At 43.9% G+C, this 15,705-nt stretch overlaps 4 protein-coding genes across 4 annotated transcripts; 2 read left to right on the top strand and 2 right to left on the bottom strand.

Moving 5' to 3' along the window:
* Positions 1–834: 834 nt before the first annotated feature.
* LOC133215574 (feather keratin 4-like) lies at positions 835–2,360 on the bottom strand. Its single transcript, XM_061359649.1, has 2 exons — positions 2,202–2,360; positions 835–1,728 (listed from the first exon to the last, which is right to left on the bottom strand). The coding sequence occupies exons 1-2, from the start codon at positions 2,331–2,333 to the stop codon at positions 1,378–1,380; spliced, it is 483 nt and encodes a 160-aa protein (XP_061215633.1). The 5' UTR covers positions 2,334–2,360; the 3' UTR covers positions 835–1,377.
* Positions 2,361–4,103: 1,743 nt separating this feature from the next.
* On the top strand, positions 4,104–4,532 carry LOC133215573 (feather keratin 4-like). Its single transcript, XM_061359648.1, has one exon. It carries the CDS (start codon positions 4,117–4,119, stop codon positions 4,444–4,446), a length of 330 nt encoding a protein of 109 aa, XP_061215632.1. The 5' UTR covers positions 4,104–4,116; the 3' UTR covers positions 4,447–4,532.
* Positions 4,533–9,893: 5,361 nt separating this feature from the next.
* LOC133215453 (feather keratin 4-like) lies at positions 9,894–10,375 on the top strand. The gene has a single exon (XM_061359489.1). It carries the CDS (start codon positions 9,911–9,913, stop codon positions 10,265–10,267), a length of 357 nt encoding a protein of 118 aa, XP_061215473.1. The 5' UTR covers positions 9,894–9,910; the 3' UTR covers positions 10,268–10,375.
* Positions 10,376–14,971: 4,596 nt separating this feature from the next.
* On the bottom strand, positions 14,972–15,528 carry LOC133215459 (scale keratin-like). Its single transcript, XM_061359497.1, has one exon. The coding sequence runs from the start codon at positions 15,523–15,525 to the stop codon at positions 15,136–15,138; it is 390 nt and encodes a 129-aa protein (XP_061215481.1). The 5' UTR covers positions 15,526–15,528; the 3' UTR covers positions 14,972–15,135.
* Between the last annotated feature and the right edge of the window lie 177 nt (positions 15,529–15,705).

Raw genomic sequence — 15,705 nt, 5'->3', positions numbered from 1 at the left:
AGCACTGCTGGATCACTGTTCCCTATTTACTGAGAACTCTCTATAATTACTTTACTGCACTTAGCTTCTGGTCATCTGAGTTGTTCTTTGAAATGTGTCTGCTGACCTTCTTTTAAGCTCCAATTTCTACTTCCCTGATTCTTAGGATTTTGCAAGGAGGCTTCTTTACTTTGTTCAGTAATAAGAAGTTAACCTAGAAAAAGTTACCTGCTTTGGGGCATTTATGATTCCAGTTGAGGCAGTTTTATGGTCTCAGAAAGCAAGCTAAGAAAGTACAGAGTGGGGAAGTAGATTCAAGTTTCCTGTTTCTCAGACTGGAATTTCATCACTAGCTAATTTGCTCTCTGACTGTCTCTTGAAGCTCCCTTTGCTGCTGTGAAATGTCTAATATTTTATCTTTTCTATGTTACATGGAATTATAACATCATCTATTATTTCACCTTCTTTTATGGTGCATAGAATTACAATAGTTCTGGTAAAACTCCATGGAAAGGTAGGGGAAGTAGGGATGAGCTACTTCAATACTTTTGGAGTGGCTATTTAGTACTTTACCCTGGTTTTGAAACTATTATTTAAGGGTTGGGCAGTTTTCTCACACCTGGTTCCTGTAAAGATTAAATCAGACACACAGGGGAGCTCTGCACGCTGTAAGCAGAATTTCCTGATGAATGAATCCACAGGCATTATATAAACACTGTAAGGGCACAAGACTCATCTGCAGATCTCTAAGATAAGGAGATGATTTGTTTCAATTCATTTGCAAAGGCTACATTTCCCCAAAACAAAGAAGAAAGCAAACAGATGAATGTTCTTTGGATGCAATCATAAGTGTTTATTAGGACCAAGAAGTGTAAATTTTCAGCAAAGTAAGGGAAAAATACAAGGAAGATTTTAAAAGGGCCAACTTAATAACCTGCATCAAACTGATTTATTTTCATCACATTTGTTTTCTTTCTTGGTTCAAGTTTCAAATGGACAGGACAAATCATAGTATAAGGTGATAAGATTCCTATTAGACATAAAGAAATCAAAGTATAAAACTACCAAAGAAATGATACTGTGGTCCCAAGCAACTGAAAGCATACATGGACCAGTTTCCAGTGATAAAAGTGCTTTTGTGCTCTAACAGAGAGAAACAGATTTTCACGATTAGTAATTTGATTTCCAAGAATGGAAAAGACACACTGTGAGAAAACTGACATTAAAAGCAAACAGAGCATAAAGAAGACAAACAGAAGAGCAGCTCCCATGGGTGCTAAGAAGCACTCATAGTTCACCATTCCTTCAGAGAGCCTTTCTTCTCAGCTCAGTTGCATGTTCAGGTCTTGCTGTCAGCTCCTCCACTGCTTCTCCTGCCAGACACAGCTTCAGACATGCTTAGCATGGCCCACAGCCCCCATAGCGCTGGCTCCAGAGCTGGCTGGAGGAAGAGGAGGAGAAGCAGCCCCCATAGATAAGGGAGCCCTGCAGGCCTCTGGGGCGGTCCAGCCCCACTGGGGATGAGCTGCCCACGATGCTCTCCTGAGGACAGGAGCTGAGGATGGGGCCCGGGAAGGTGATGACCACGGGCGGTGGGTAGACCACGGCACGGGAGTCCCCGCAGGAGGTGATGCAGGGCTGGTTCCAAGCGTTGGCGATGGGCTGCGGGCAGGTCACCTCGCAGGGTGGGAAGCAGCGGGAGCTGAGCTGCTGCCTGGAGAAGGACATCCTTTGGGCAGAGAGGTGAGCCTGCAACACACCAGGAACCTTCACTCAACCTTCTGCTCATGAGCTGCTGCACAGACCACACTGCTCTGCCTTGCCAGCAGCAGGGAGTGCTCAGAATGTGCTCTCTGGAGCTGCTCTCTTAATGCTTAGGTCCTTTCCTTCTCTCTCACTTTCCCCTTCCCTGCCTTCCTTTCTCCCTCCCAAGCAACTCCTCCATGCTCTCCCAGGTTTTCTGCACACTGAGTGCTGCCCAAGCCAGCTGAAAAGCTATACTGAGGTGCACCAGTCAGTTCACACTCCAGAGTGAAAGAACTGGGATTGAGACCCATACTGGCTGAATCCTCTGACTTGTAGCTGTTACAGTGGAGCTTGTACAGATCTGCAGCTGCCCTGTTTACCAACAAGAGTATCAGAGAAAACAGCCTTCACACAGAACTGGTTGAAGTTCAGACTATTTGCACCTAAAGATAAAGCGATAAGGAGATCAAACTTACTTGGATCAACGAAGAGGAGAAGTGAGGACCTGTGATCTGAGGACTTCTGAGCCCGATGCCCTTATATACCATCTCCTTGATTGCCTGGAGGGGATTGAGACATCCTTCATGTTTCAGGTTATTATAACACATCAAAACACATCACTCCCCACACTTCTATGACTGTTTTATTCATCTTTGGGCAATTATCAGTTTCTTCCAACACCCTCTTCTTTCTTCCTTAAACCTTTTGGAGCAGTTTCACTTCCTGCAGCATTTTGCTGATTTTACCAATGTGACAAAAGTGTTGGAAAACTACTTTGCTTGAGCGATTGATTCACACAGCATTTTTCAAACACTCTGCAGTATCAAAGGTAGTGCAATGCATGTGGGCTGGTTTGCTTTTCTAAACCGCTGCTGATATTGAGTTGAAGCACTGTAGAGCTTATACTTGGAATAAAGGCTGAAGATATACTGCATCTGCTTTGTTCCTTATCCCAGCTCCACACTGCAGGTCTGATACAGCACACTAAAGCATAGAGGTGATTTGTTTTGTGAACTCTTGCAGACCCCTGCACTTTCTTTTCCCTCCTAACAGAAAACCACAACTATACATTCTGTCCCTCTGAAGTCTTTACACCACAGCCCTGGTAGATGTAGGCCAGCACATCTTCCTGGCTGGAGTGATATTATGTCCCTGTGCCTGATGTGAAGAAACTCCTTCAATAACTATTAAAATGGTGTTTTCTTTGTTTCTTTGTTTTACTTAGATGAAAATAGAACAGAGCAAGACAATACTCTAAAGGCACACAGGGTAGAAGGATGCTTTATCGTGTGTTAAAGGACACCTGAGGTTGAGATCTACCCGCATGTGCTTCCTTTTGTCCCTAAGAGAGACCCTACTGCAAAAGCAGACCCCAGGGGCCCTGGCTGAAAGCAGGCAGAGCTCAACAAAAAACCTTAACACTGCTGGGAGATGATTGCAATGTCCCACCTTGCTTGGGTGCTTGCGGTGTTCTCAGTGATTCAGTGCCTCAGCACTGACCTGCACCAGCATAGGAAAGGGATTAGAAGTCTTGATATTCCCAAAGGAAATTTAATAACAGTCCCCAAGAAGGTAACAGTATCTGGAGTTAAAATATTGTAATGAACTTTGAGTACAAAATGAGCTGGGAAAACAGAAACTTCAATATCTGTAAGGAAAACAAGTAATAAATAGGCATCCCACAAACCTGGGGAAGTCAGCTGAATGATTTCCAAGAAGGAAGAACCTGAGAGACACTGAAGATAATGTGGGCTGGGTAATACTTGCAAACAGTGAGGAAACTGTTTGCCTGGATGAGGAGTTGAGGCGTGACATGTAATCTGTGTGTTTGGGAAATAATTAAGATCTTGTTCATGAGGTGTCATAGACCAGCAAGCAGCCCAAGAAACAGTATAAAAAGGGCTCACAGCACAGATAGTGTCAGTCAACTGCTCTTCTCTTTGGTGTCTTGAGTAAGTTTGATTCCACTTAATCTTTCTGGGTTAGTGTTGTACTTGAGTAGTTTTAACTCTTTCAGAAATACTCTGCTTGTCTTTCTTATGCCTCTTTTTCATCAAAAATGCACTCCTTCTGCAGGCTGCAAAACTTGGTAACGGGTGATCTCCAGCTTCTTTGTCATTTTGAGGGTGGCCAGATTGGGAAGCTTTCAGTGTGTGCAGAAAACCTGGGAGAGCATGGAGGAGCTGCTTGGGAGGGAGAAAGGAAGGCAGGGAAGGGGAAAGTGAGAGAGAAGGAAAGGACCTAAGCATTAAGAGAGCAGCTCCAGAGAGCACATTCTGAGCACTCCCTGCTGCTGGCAAGGCAGAGCAGTGTGGTCTGTGCAGCAGCTCATGAGCAGAAGGTTGAGTGAAGGTTCCTGGTGTGTTGCAGGCTCACCTCTCTGCCCAAAGGATGTCCTTCTCCAGGCAGCAGCTCAGCTCCCGCTGCTTCCCACCCTGCGAGGTGACCTGCCCGCAGCCCATCGCCAACGCCTGGAACCAGCCCTGCGTCACCTCCTGTGGGGACTCCCGTGCCGTGGTCTACCCACCGCCCGTGGTCATCACCTTCCCGGGCCCCATCCTCAGCTCCTGTCCTCAGGAGAGCATCGTGGGCAGCTCCTCCCCAGTGGGGCTGGACCGCCCCAGAGGCCTGCAGGGCTCCCTTATCTATGGGGGCTGCTTCTCCTCCTCTTCCTCCAGCCAGCTCTGGAGCCAGCGCTATGGGGGCTGTGGGCCATGCTAAGCATGTCTGAAGCTGTGTCTGACAGGAGAAGCAGTGGAGGAGCTGACAGCAAGACCTGAACATGCAATTGAGCTGAGGAGCTCTCCAAAGTCTGGGGCACCCACAGCTCCCAAGTAATCCACTGGGTCCTGTGGGTGCTTCTTAGCACTCATGGGAACTGCTCTTCTTCTTGTCTTTCTTATGCTCTGTTTTATTGTGATGTTGTTGCTGTAAATCTGCACTGATTTATCAAAATATGCATTTTCTATTCTGACAGTATGGGTGAGAATGTGGGTCATTTGGTGCTTTAGCCTGTCAGTGAACACGTGCTTTTTTCTGGTTTCATGTTCAACCTCAAAGATGTGACAAAATTTATATCAGGGAAGTTTCTTTTCCATGTGTTGGGGTTTTAACTGCTACAGCTGAACCCAGGACAGTTTGTTACTGATGCAAATGTCATTTCTTGTTCCTAATAAAAATCATGCTGCATCCTAATAATAGTATTCTCTTTTTTGGTTTATTCCAGCCTTTCTTCACACTTCCCTCCCTAACATCCATTTATTAGCTGATTTATTAGATGATTATAAATGTACCCACATTGAAAAGGCCAGGACATATCCTGTGCGTAATTTCTCCTTCCCAGCAGCTGGAACTAAAATCAGCATCTTGCATGGCTTATGTCATCATAAAAATGCCTTTGCACTGGGAAGTGGTTTTGCTTCAGGACTCAGTTAAGAAATACATATGCAGAGTGTTGTTATTAGGGCTAAAATATGCCTATATTTGACATAGATATATTTTTATATTCAAATAAATATGCCCACTTTCATCCCCACTTCATACCCGTGTTTTCACTGTACACCAAGAGCTGGCTGAAACTTGCACACTGTGTTTGAAACATATTCCAGCCATGTCTTTTGGACGCATGAAAGTCCTGCCTCAAGAGGTCCTATAGGTGCATCAGTAATTGGATCCACAATTTTCAGACGAGTTAAGGGTACACCAACACTTCAACTCAGAGACATGAATCATCCTGTCTAGAGGTGTCTCAGATAACTGAGTTACTCAGTTTGAGTCATGCTCTCAGCTAAGCCACAAGAGCGCAGTGCTGAGTCTTGTGTTATCCCTATGAATATTTATTTTATGCTCCCAGCTTTGGGGCCATTCCAGCAACAGAGTTCAATGGGTCCACATTAGCAGCAGTCATGATTTTTGGCTTGAAGTCTAGTCAGATCAAGGCATGAATATTATTTTTTAAGTACTTAGAAATACTGTTCTTCAAACAGAAAGTGCTACTCAATGCCTCTTTGTTGGCAGTTACCCCTTTTTATTGCATTCTCCTTCTGGCTCATCCACCCAGGTTGGAACACAGTGTCCTGGTTGGATCCACAGCATCTCGAGCAACCTGGTCCAGTGTGCAGGTGACCCTGCCCATGGAAGGGTTAGTGGAACTAGATGATCTTGATGTCCTTTCCAACCCTAACCATTCTATGATTCTATGTGTTTTGAATGCTTCTGTACAAGTATTAAAAAACCATAGAGATGAGGCTCTTAATGACAAGGTTTAGTGGTGAACTTGGCGGTGCTAGGGCAATGATTGGACTTGATGATCCAACCTTGGTGATTCTGTAATTCTATCTGGATGCCACTATGTGTAGAAGTACTAAAGCAAAGCATGTGGCTGTAACCCTGAAAATCATGAGTCAAAAGAAGCAGTCAGGGTGTCAGCAGTATCAACACGAGTATGTATCTCCCTTTGCCCCTTCAGGAGGGCAGAATGGTTGGAAGAGGGACACATCTCCAAGAATTACGTGATTCATTGTAGGCATCTGTGATCACTGTCCTCACCTGCTGCCAGACAAAGTGAAACCAGGTGTGGTTTGGGGAGGAGGAACAGGCCATGTTTCTCATTTATGTGAATCCTCTGCCATAAACTGTCAGTGACTTCAAAGGGTGTTTCCACAGTCATTGCCAGGAAACCAAGCTGAGCGAAACCCCAAGGTGGCCCTGGAAGAGGCTTCCTCTTCTTTATTTCCATGGGTCATCTGTCCAGCATTGCACTGCAGTATTGCTAACAGTGACCAAATGCTGATGGGCAAACAAATAAAATAAGGAGTGGTTTGCTGATGGCACCAAGCTGTGTGGTTCGGTTGATCCGCTGGAGGGAAGGAATGGGATCCAGAGGAACCTTGACACGTTTGTGAGGTGGGCTGATGCCAACCTCATGGAGTTTAACCATGCCAAGGGCAAGGTCCTGCACCTGGGTGGGAGCAGTCCCAGGCACAGCTACAGGCTGGACAGAGAAGAGACTCAGAGCAGCCCAAGGAGAAGGACTTGGGGGTGCTGGTCGATGAGAAAATGAACATGAGCCGGGTTCAGTGTGCACTTGCAGCCCAGAAACCAACCGTATCCTGGGCTGCATCAAAAGGAGTGTGACCAGCAGGTTGAAGGAGGTGATCCTGCCCCTTTATTCTGCTCTCATGAGACCTCACTTGGAGCATTGTGTGCAGTTCTGGTGTCCTCAACATAAAAAGGACATGGAACTGTTGGAACAAGTCCAGAGGAGGGCCACAAGAATGATCAGGGGCTGGAGCAGCTCCTGTATGGAGACAGGCTGAGAAAGTTGGGGCTGTTCAGCCTGGAGAAGAGAAGGCTGCGGGGAGACCTCATAGCAGCCTTCCAGTATCTGAAGGGGGCATATAGGGATGCTGGGGTTGGACTCTTCATTAGGGACTGTAGTGGTAGGACAAGGAGTAATGGGTTAAAACTTAAACAGGGGAAGTTTAGATTGGATATAATGAGGAAATTCTTTCCTGTTAGGGTGGTGAGGCACTGGAATGGGTGCCCAGGGAGGTTGTGAATGCTTCATCCCTGGCAGTGTTCAAGGCCAGGTTGGACGAGGCTTTGGGTAATATGGTTTAGAGCGAGGTGTCCCTGCCCATGGCAGGGGGGTTGGAACTTGATGATCTCAAGGTCCTTTCCAACCCTAACTATTCTATGATTCTATGATTCTATAAAATTAACATTTTAGAACAGAAGTTTTGAGGTTACTCGAAACCAGGCATTCAACTTTAAATTCTGCAGAGGGGCTGGATTTTAGAGGGGAAGAACTCATCTTCAGGAGGTTAAAAAGTGTTTGCAACTTGCGTCAACTTGGCTGTACAGAATGGTGAGACTGGAAATAGTTTTATCAGTAAATAACTGAAGAACTGAAGAGAGGGTGCTGGATCTGAGGAATAAATCTGCTGAAGTAAGCAGCTAATCTCCTGCATCAGCTGAAGCTGCACTTTCAGATTTCAGCCCAAGGTTTTTCTAGGGTGATGCATGGCTTCATTCCCTGACCAGTTTCATCCCAAACCATGAAACATTCATCACTCAGGTGCCCTGAGGACTTTAGCAATGGTCCCATGGGGTCCCTGACAATGAAAGATGGACATGAATTTCTCATTCTCCTGTTCACTATGCCAGGGTTGGATAAAAGCAAATCCCTGCTTATGGGTTACTCCAACTGTACTGTTAAAGCTTGAAGTGGGACATGTGCTTTGTGCCTATTTCTTGGCCAGGAGGATGGGAATAAATGCTTCCCATTTCCAAATTCAGTAGGAAGGTGTCTGTGGAGTGTAATGTGTCTCGTGTCAGAGTCATAGGAATTAATGTGCGTGGGTATGATAGGATAAGTTGCATAATGCCCCCTCACTGCAGTGTGACTTGGAAAAGTGGGGTAGTATCTCAGGTATGTCAGCATATTTTGTTTATGGATAAACTTCTGAGCAATCTTTGCTCCATGAAGCAATCACAGAAATAGGAAAAAGTAATAAAAGAAACAAAATTGCTCTGCCAGTGTAATGACAAGAACGCAATAGTAATCACCATCACCATCACTGAGCAAAATAATTGCGTTATCTGGGGCAGTTACAGGTGGGGTGAATTTTTGTTTGATAATGCATTAGGACATCATCTATGAAGAATGTTTCATATCCTCCTGATTGCCTAAGAAAAGGAATAAAAGCGCTCCCTGTTCTGGGCTGCTCCAACCATTTCTCTTGCCTCGCTCTGCTGCAAAGAGGTAAGTCTGAGCCTGACTCTATTGCAATGCTGCTGTGACAATGCAGGACTTTAACTGAAAACAAACTGATTCTTAGAAATATGTGAAATGTTTGAAGCTTTCTTGCAGAATGAACTGTTTCTTATTTATTCAGTGGCAGGCTGTAAAAAGGCAGAAGCTTTCAGAGCAGTTGACAGTTTGGGATATGCAAACTTCTTTATAGTGAGATTTAGTGAATTCCTAATTCCTGACCATCCTGCCTTTATGACTTTGTTCAACTTGACTTGTAATGGTGACTGCCAAGAAAAGGTAACTCAGAGTCTCAGACTGAGCTAAGAAGCCAGCATTAGCAATAATGTTTTATCCTGTTCTTTGCAATTATTTCTCAATGAATTTGAAGCCTGTTATATGTTACATTATACACTTGTTATGGTCAAGACTTTATTCCTTTTCTTTATTCCCAGCCTTTCATTTTAGTAGGGTGAGATAGAGATCAAGAGGAGCTGCAAATTGGTTTTACAAGTGATCAAATGATCTTATGGTTAAAGAAAAGGACTCCCCAAAATTACACACGGCTCCTAGTTTTACCACAGCCATCTTTCACCTCAGTCATCTTTAGCAGGACAACTGGGACCACATTCGCAGGAGTCCTGGTTATACTGGAAAGCTCACTGATACTGCATTCCTACCCAAACATGGGATATTCTGCCAAGCCAATTCTCTTTATGAGCAATTCAGGCATGTGGCTGCTGCTCATTTTATCTGTGCAAAGAACATGCAGGATAGCCCTGATGCCAGCTGTAGCATCTGAAAGGTTGGGGAATAGCACTGTCATTAACAACCAGGCTTGCCTGAATTTTAACTCAGTCTCTCCAGTTACTTCACCAAATGGCCCCGGGCAATGCATTCACTTCTCAGCCTCAGTTACCTTTTCCTTAAAGCTGGAATAACAACGGCTTGCTGCATACAGTTGTAGTGATTACAGGAGATGCAGAACCAGCACAGGATGCTACTATAGAAGTGCTAGCCAATGTTTCTGTTCTTTTCTGCATCTGTTTGTAAAATAAATAGTCAATGTCACAAGAAGTCAGATTCAAAAGGGAACGGTGGAAAGGAGAAATGGTAAAGAACAGGGGATAGCTCAAGATCAAACATGTAATTTCTTCGTTTGATAATGATATTTTTATACATTAACTTGGCTCCATAATGAGGAGTCAAAAGAAATAAGAATTGCTCTAGGGGAAAGGAGGAGAGCATGAGAAGATGAGAAAAGGGATATGGTTGCTAAGACAAAAGTGAATTCTTCAGCCTCCTTCTGGTCTTTTTGCTGTCTTGTAGTCTTTCTCTTCCAAAGACAGTCTCCATTCGACTGATACCTGAGCTCTCAGCCTTGTGTTGCCTTGGTGTTGTGTGTTTCAGATTTGTCTCCACTCCCTGAAGATGTCTTCCTACAGACAGATGATCAGCTCCCGCTGCCTTGCACCCTGCGAAGTGACCTGCCCACAGCCAATTGCAAATGCCTGGAGCCAGCCCTGTGTCACCTCTTGTGGTGATTCGAGAGCTGTGATCTACCCACCCCCTGTGGTCATGACGTTCCCAGGACCCATTCTTAGCTCCTGCCCCCAGGAGAGCATAGTGGGCAGCTCAGCACCATCCAGCACTGGGAGCTTCTTTGGATCAATAAGCTCTCTGGGTAACAGCAGCTCCTATGGCTCTAGGAGCTTATACAATTATGGGAGGTCATATTTTCCCTATGGATCCAGTGGTTATGGTTTTGGAAGCTGCAGACCATGTTAAATGTGTAATGAAGAAGAAGCAATCACCCAACACAGTGGAAGATGTGCCTGCACAACTCCTGTTACTGGCACTGCTTTCCTGGAGCATGAACTGTGCATTGCTAAAAATCAATCTTACATGTTATTCTCAAGCTTATGATTTAATTTCATTTATGACTATTCTGTCCTGATAATAATGGCCTCAAATTAGTTATATCAATGATCTTTGGCTGATTGAAAGTGGGATGAGATTGTGCAAGTCTTTCTATGCTATGAAAAAGAAAGAGTAATGTATGTGGAATGCATAGCCCTGGAGCTATTCTTTACTTGCAGCCTTTAATGAGACCCTGGCAATACTTTTCCTGTGTTTTTTATCCTGTGTTTTTTATTCTTAGTAAGATGTTTGCTTCTTACATTCTCATTAAATTATTGTGCATCAAAATTCTGAGCTTTCTTGTTATTGTGTTGTGTTGTCCGTCCGTCCATCCCCCCACCCTCCGGCCCAATTTCCTGTTTACATACCATTCTGGGTGAGCATCACTCTCTATAGTGAAACACCAGTGTCTGATTTCTTTCAGTGCCTAAAGTTGGAAGGTAACCAAGCCCTTTAAGCAGGAATGAGCGTAATAACTGCCTTCACAAAAATAATTTCATGCTGGATAAACATGTTTTGTAACCCTTACAACTAAGTTTGAAAATTCCTCCTGGGCAGGTGTGGTTACAGTGTGTATCTCCTACATGCTAGCAAAGAAAGTTACACACACGAGCAACTTTGAAGATCCATGTGTCTCACTACTTGCCTGAGGCTCCAGTTTAATTATGTTCCCATACATTGGTTTTAAGATCGTTTTTATTGTTTAAAAATAGGATGTAACAATTCATGGATAAAACTTTCCTTTGAATAGCCATTGGGAATTTTTAACTGAATGGCAAATCTTTGCTGAAATTCTGTGAGTTCTTTGAACTTTCCCACTAATACCTTTAAATACTTGGTCAACCCCAGTTAAAATAAGGAAAAGGTTTATTCTTAAACCTTCGCTGCAGAACAACACATACCATTCAGGCCAAAAAATATTTTCCATCTCAGGAACTTTACATATAAATTTCGGGCTTCTCACAGGTGACTGTGGAATCATAGAAACATAGAATCATAGACTGGTTTGGAAAGGACCTTAAAATCATCCAGTTCAAACCCCCCTGCCATGGTCAGGGACACCTCACACTAGATCATGATGCCCAAGGCTCTGTTCAACATAACTTTGAGCACTGCCAGGGATAGACAGATAGACAACTTCCTTGGTCAACCAATTCCTTGCTCCGTTGCCTCACCAGGATGGACCATACATCAGACATTACTCAGCACTTCTGCTTTTCCCTGTGTAAAGCTGCTCTTCCTAGGAGTAAGTACCAGCAATGCACTGACAAACTTCACAAGGCTTGAGCAGGCTAATTCCAGGCAAACCGTGCCTCACACCGCAGAAATCTGTTTGGACAGGATCAAGAATGTGGCAATAACTTCAAAGGGTTTGAAGGTGTGACTTCACTTGTAAAACGAGCTGAAATGATATGAGGCAGCCAGGCCACACCTCTTTCTTGTTAGGATGTGTCTGAAGGCTTTGCCTTGTTTTCATGCTTACTGTCTCTAATGCACTGCATGATTATTCTTGGAGTCACAAGGATGCTGTAAAAAAAAAGTACTTATTTGTACCAGTATGTGGAGCACTAAAGCTACCAGTTCAGGTATTTTCAAGACACATCACCATGGTGTTGATCACTGCAGAAGTCCTTGTTTCAGGACTTTAGTTTTCATCCCACACAGTAGAATTACATTGATCCTTTTCTCAGCCCATCTTGCTGAGAATGTGCTCTGGACTTGCATTAGCAGCTGGTTTCTCATGCTGGGGTGAAAAGGTGCAGTCAAAACATCCTTCCATGTGGATGTTGTCTGCATACCTGGATGAAGCTCCTCTGCCTATGTACTGGTTATACAACAGAAAAGGCAGATGTGGGAGCTGAAGGTTAGAGTCCAGACTAAAAATAGATCACCATAACATGTATTGATTGACTGATGGACATTACTGACTTTGAATGGTTGAAGACATAGCAATTCACACCACCATTATTCACCAGTCTGAATTTGCATGTTAAGACAACAGAGCAGAGAAAATACCTAAGAACAGCTCTTTAACTGCCTTCCACTGTACAGGTCCTGACAACCAGCAATCTGCTACTTCCCAAGTGCACATCAGGCTGAACTTGGATTACACTTTCATCTAAGTGAAATACAGATGAGCACAGCAGAAGATAAGTGATTTCACTGTCAGTACCAAAGCGTCTCAACTCACACTACATGGAGGATGGGACGAATGCCAGCTGCTGTTTATCATCATGATCTGGAAGAAGTCTTGAGATCTTGGCAGTTTGCTGGCCACTGCAACATGGGGATCATATCTGGCTGTGAGGTTTCCTGAAATTCTTGATCAGCCATGTGAAGTCCAGGCTGTTGATAGCACCAGCAACTCTTGTTCCTCCTGCAAGTGAAACAAGTAATTGCCAAGAACAGGAAGCAACAATACATGAAATCACACTGTCTGGTCTTGAACTATAGAGGTCAGTACACTCTCTCTTCTCTTGTCTAAGTGTGCTCTGAACATGTGCTTGTATCTTAGTACAAGGTAACACTATTGTTAAATGAGATGCAATCAGAAGTTGCTTCATAAAGATGATGTAAACACAGCCTGAAGTATATGTCCTCCCCACGCACCAAATTACATTTTAACACAGATATCTGTTGGAACTAAGCCTTTCATGTTTGATTTAAATAGGTGGATTCACTAAATATTAAATCATTACTAGAGCCTAATGGTTTCTTATGTGGTTCAGACTGACACCACTGGTAAATAGCCTGCAGGCACAATGGCTCAATGTAACAGATTAATAAATATTCCAGAAATAAGCTGAATGACAGCTGCCTTCCAGGGTTCGATTCTGGAGGAATTAGTAAAGTGACTACTTGCAGTCAACCTTTTATCAGTTTTGCAGTTGGAGGATCTGAACTTGAATGTTTTGGATGTTTTAAATAAAATGCTCTGTCCAACAAACTTAAAGAAATTGATCTATTTTTTTTTCAGTTTATTGTCCCCTTTTACTTAGAAAACAAATTATATAAGCCCCATGTCTTGAAGATCAGTGCTTGTTGGAAGTTTTCAAGGCCAGTTTAGATCTGACTTTGAGCAACCTGCTCTAGTGAAAAGATATCCCTATTCATGGCAAAAGAGTTGGACTAGGTGATCTATAAAGGTCCTTTCCAGTCCAAACTCTTCCTTGATTCCATGATTCTATGATCTATTAAATGTCATATGTCCTGTAATTTACTGGCCGTGCCGTGCACCATTTTTCAGCTAAAATAAGCAGAACTCCTTGAAAACATGAACAAGAATGAAAAGCAAACCTGAAGCTAACCAGTGGAATAGAAAACTGGAAACAGGGACCGTATGATTGTTAGATGAGGATTACTGGAGAGAGGAATTCAGTTCTAGGCTTTGCCAAGTGATTTCTTTGTCACCTGACGATAATATTTACTAATGTTTTTATTAGTATAGGAAACACAGACTTCGATCTCTGTATAAAAGATGCTAACGATGCTTAGTTTTTGTTTGCCTATTTACTCTGAAAACACTTGAGGGCTGTGACTACCTTTATTCTTTGTTTACACAGCACTCAACGCCTCATTTGCAGCTTCATTACAATTTGAATTGGCTGTATCACCAGAAGCTTAAAGCACTGAGTCTCTGCTGCTCCTGGCATTTAATGTACTACAATTATTTCTTACAGGAAACAGGGATTATTCCTCTTTTTTACTTGGGTGAAAACACTGCTTGGGATGTCTGGAAAACTGAGCAGTGTCAATGTTATAGATCAAGCATTGTGAATTTATAGGTGTAAATTTACATTTGGAAAGTGCTTTGCTGAGCACCACCTTGGTGGCATTTGGTTAATCTGAGTTTAACATAGAAACCCACAATTAGCGTAGAATCATAGAGTCACAGAATGGTTTGGGTTGGAACGGACCCTAAAGCTCACCCAGTTCCAACCTCCTGTCACTAGACCAGGTTGCTTCAACCTGGCCTTGAACACTGCCAGGGATGGGGCAGCCACAGATTCTATGGGCAGCCAGTGCCAGGGTTTCACCACCATCCAATCCCCTGCATGTTCCTGGGAAGACCCTCCTGAAATAATGTTTAAATACCATTAAAGGAGTTAAGATACTTTGTTATTTTAAACTTTACACATCTTCAAAAGATGGAAAGATCCTGCTCAGGTGTGTCATTATGGAAACATTTGTGATACTGTGTAAGTTCAGTCTGTGCTAGAATGCTCAGTTAGCAGCTTGGTCCTGCCCATGGGAAGATGTTACCTAGGACATGCTGCAGTAAATGGAGAAAAGGAAACCAGAAGGCTGCCATGTGATGCAACACAATTTTAATGAGCAAGAAATGCCTAGATTTGCAAAGCAAGATACCACAGAATATGAAAAATCTGTTTCCAGACTATTTCAGAGAATGTTCAACAAATGTCCTGTTCAGAGATACTGCTTTTCTCAGCTGGCTTTCTTCGATCTGTTGTGCAGCTACTGATGAAGATACACATCATTGTGAGTGATGTCCATATAGAATAGGCTGCCCCATGATGGTTAAAAAAGATGGGAAAGCTGGAACAGGCAACAATAGCAAACAACTAGAAACGGAAGGCTAAACAAAATGTAGAAGAAAGATCAGAAATGCAAAGTGGCAGTAGCTCCATTGCAGGGCTGCAGAAATGCTGAACCCCCATCCTCATTGCTCTGCATCTGGGTCTTCATGTCTCTCTTCTGAGACCTTTCTGCTGCCTTTAGCAGGGTCCACAGCTGTTGCGGAGGAAGCGGCTGTACCGGCGGGAGGAGAATGGGCTGCAGAAGCCGCTGCTGAGCGTGGAGAGGGCAGAACTCCCACATCCATACTGGGCTCCATATCCAAGAGAGCCCCCATAAAGGCTTCCAGCACCGTAGAGGCCTCCCAGCCCCAGGTTGTTCCCAAAGGCAGGTGCTCCTGAGGAGCCCACCACGGCTTGCTGGGGGAAGGAGCTGAGGATGGGGCCGGGGAAGGTGACGACAACAGGGGGTGGCTGGATCACAGCAGTGGAGTCAGGGCACTGACGGACACAGGGCTCATTGCAGCTGTTAGCGATGGGCTGGGGGCAGGCAATGTTGCTGCTGGTGGGGCACAAATCGTAGCAAGACATTTTTCTGCAAGGATGAAGGTGATCCTGAAACACAGAACACAGAGCTAAGTCAAAACAAAGCACAGGATCTACTGGAACAAGAGGTCAAGTGCTCAGTTGTTGAACAGGCAAAATGATCATCAGATGCATAGGAAAAACTGATGCCTGTTCACAAGCTTCCCAATAAACTTCACTCTTATT

The sequence above is a fragment of the Neopsephotus bourkii genome, unplaced genomic scaffold (assembly GCF_033783945.1).
Source record: "Neopsephotus bourkii isolate Nb327-2 ecotype Australia unplaced genomic scaffold, CSIRO-AGI_Nbou_v1 NB_989, whole genome shotgun sequence".
Lineage (NCBI taxonomy): Eukaryota > Metazoa > Chordata > Aves > Psittaciformes > Psittacidae > Neopsephotus > Neopsephotus bourkii.
Note: the sequence above shows the minus strand (reverse complement) of the source record. Positions and strands in the feature narration are given on the sequence as shown.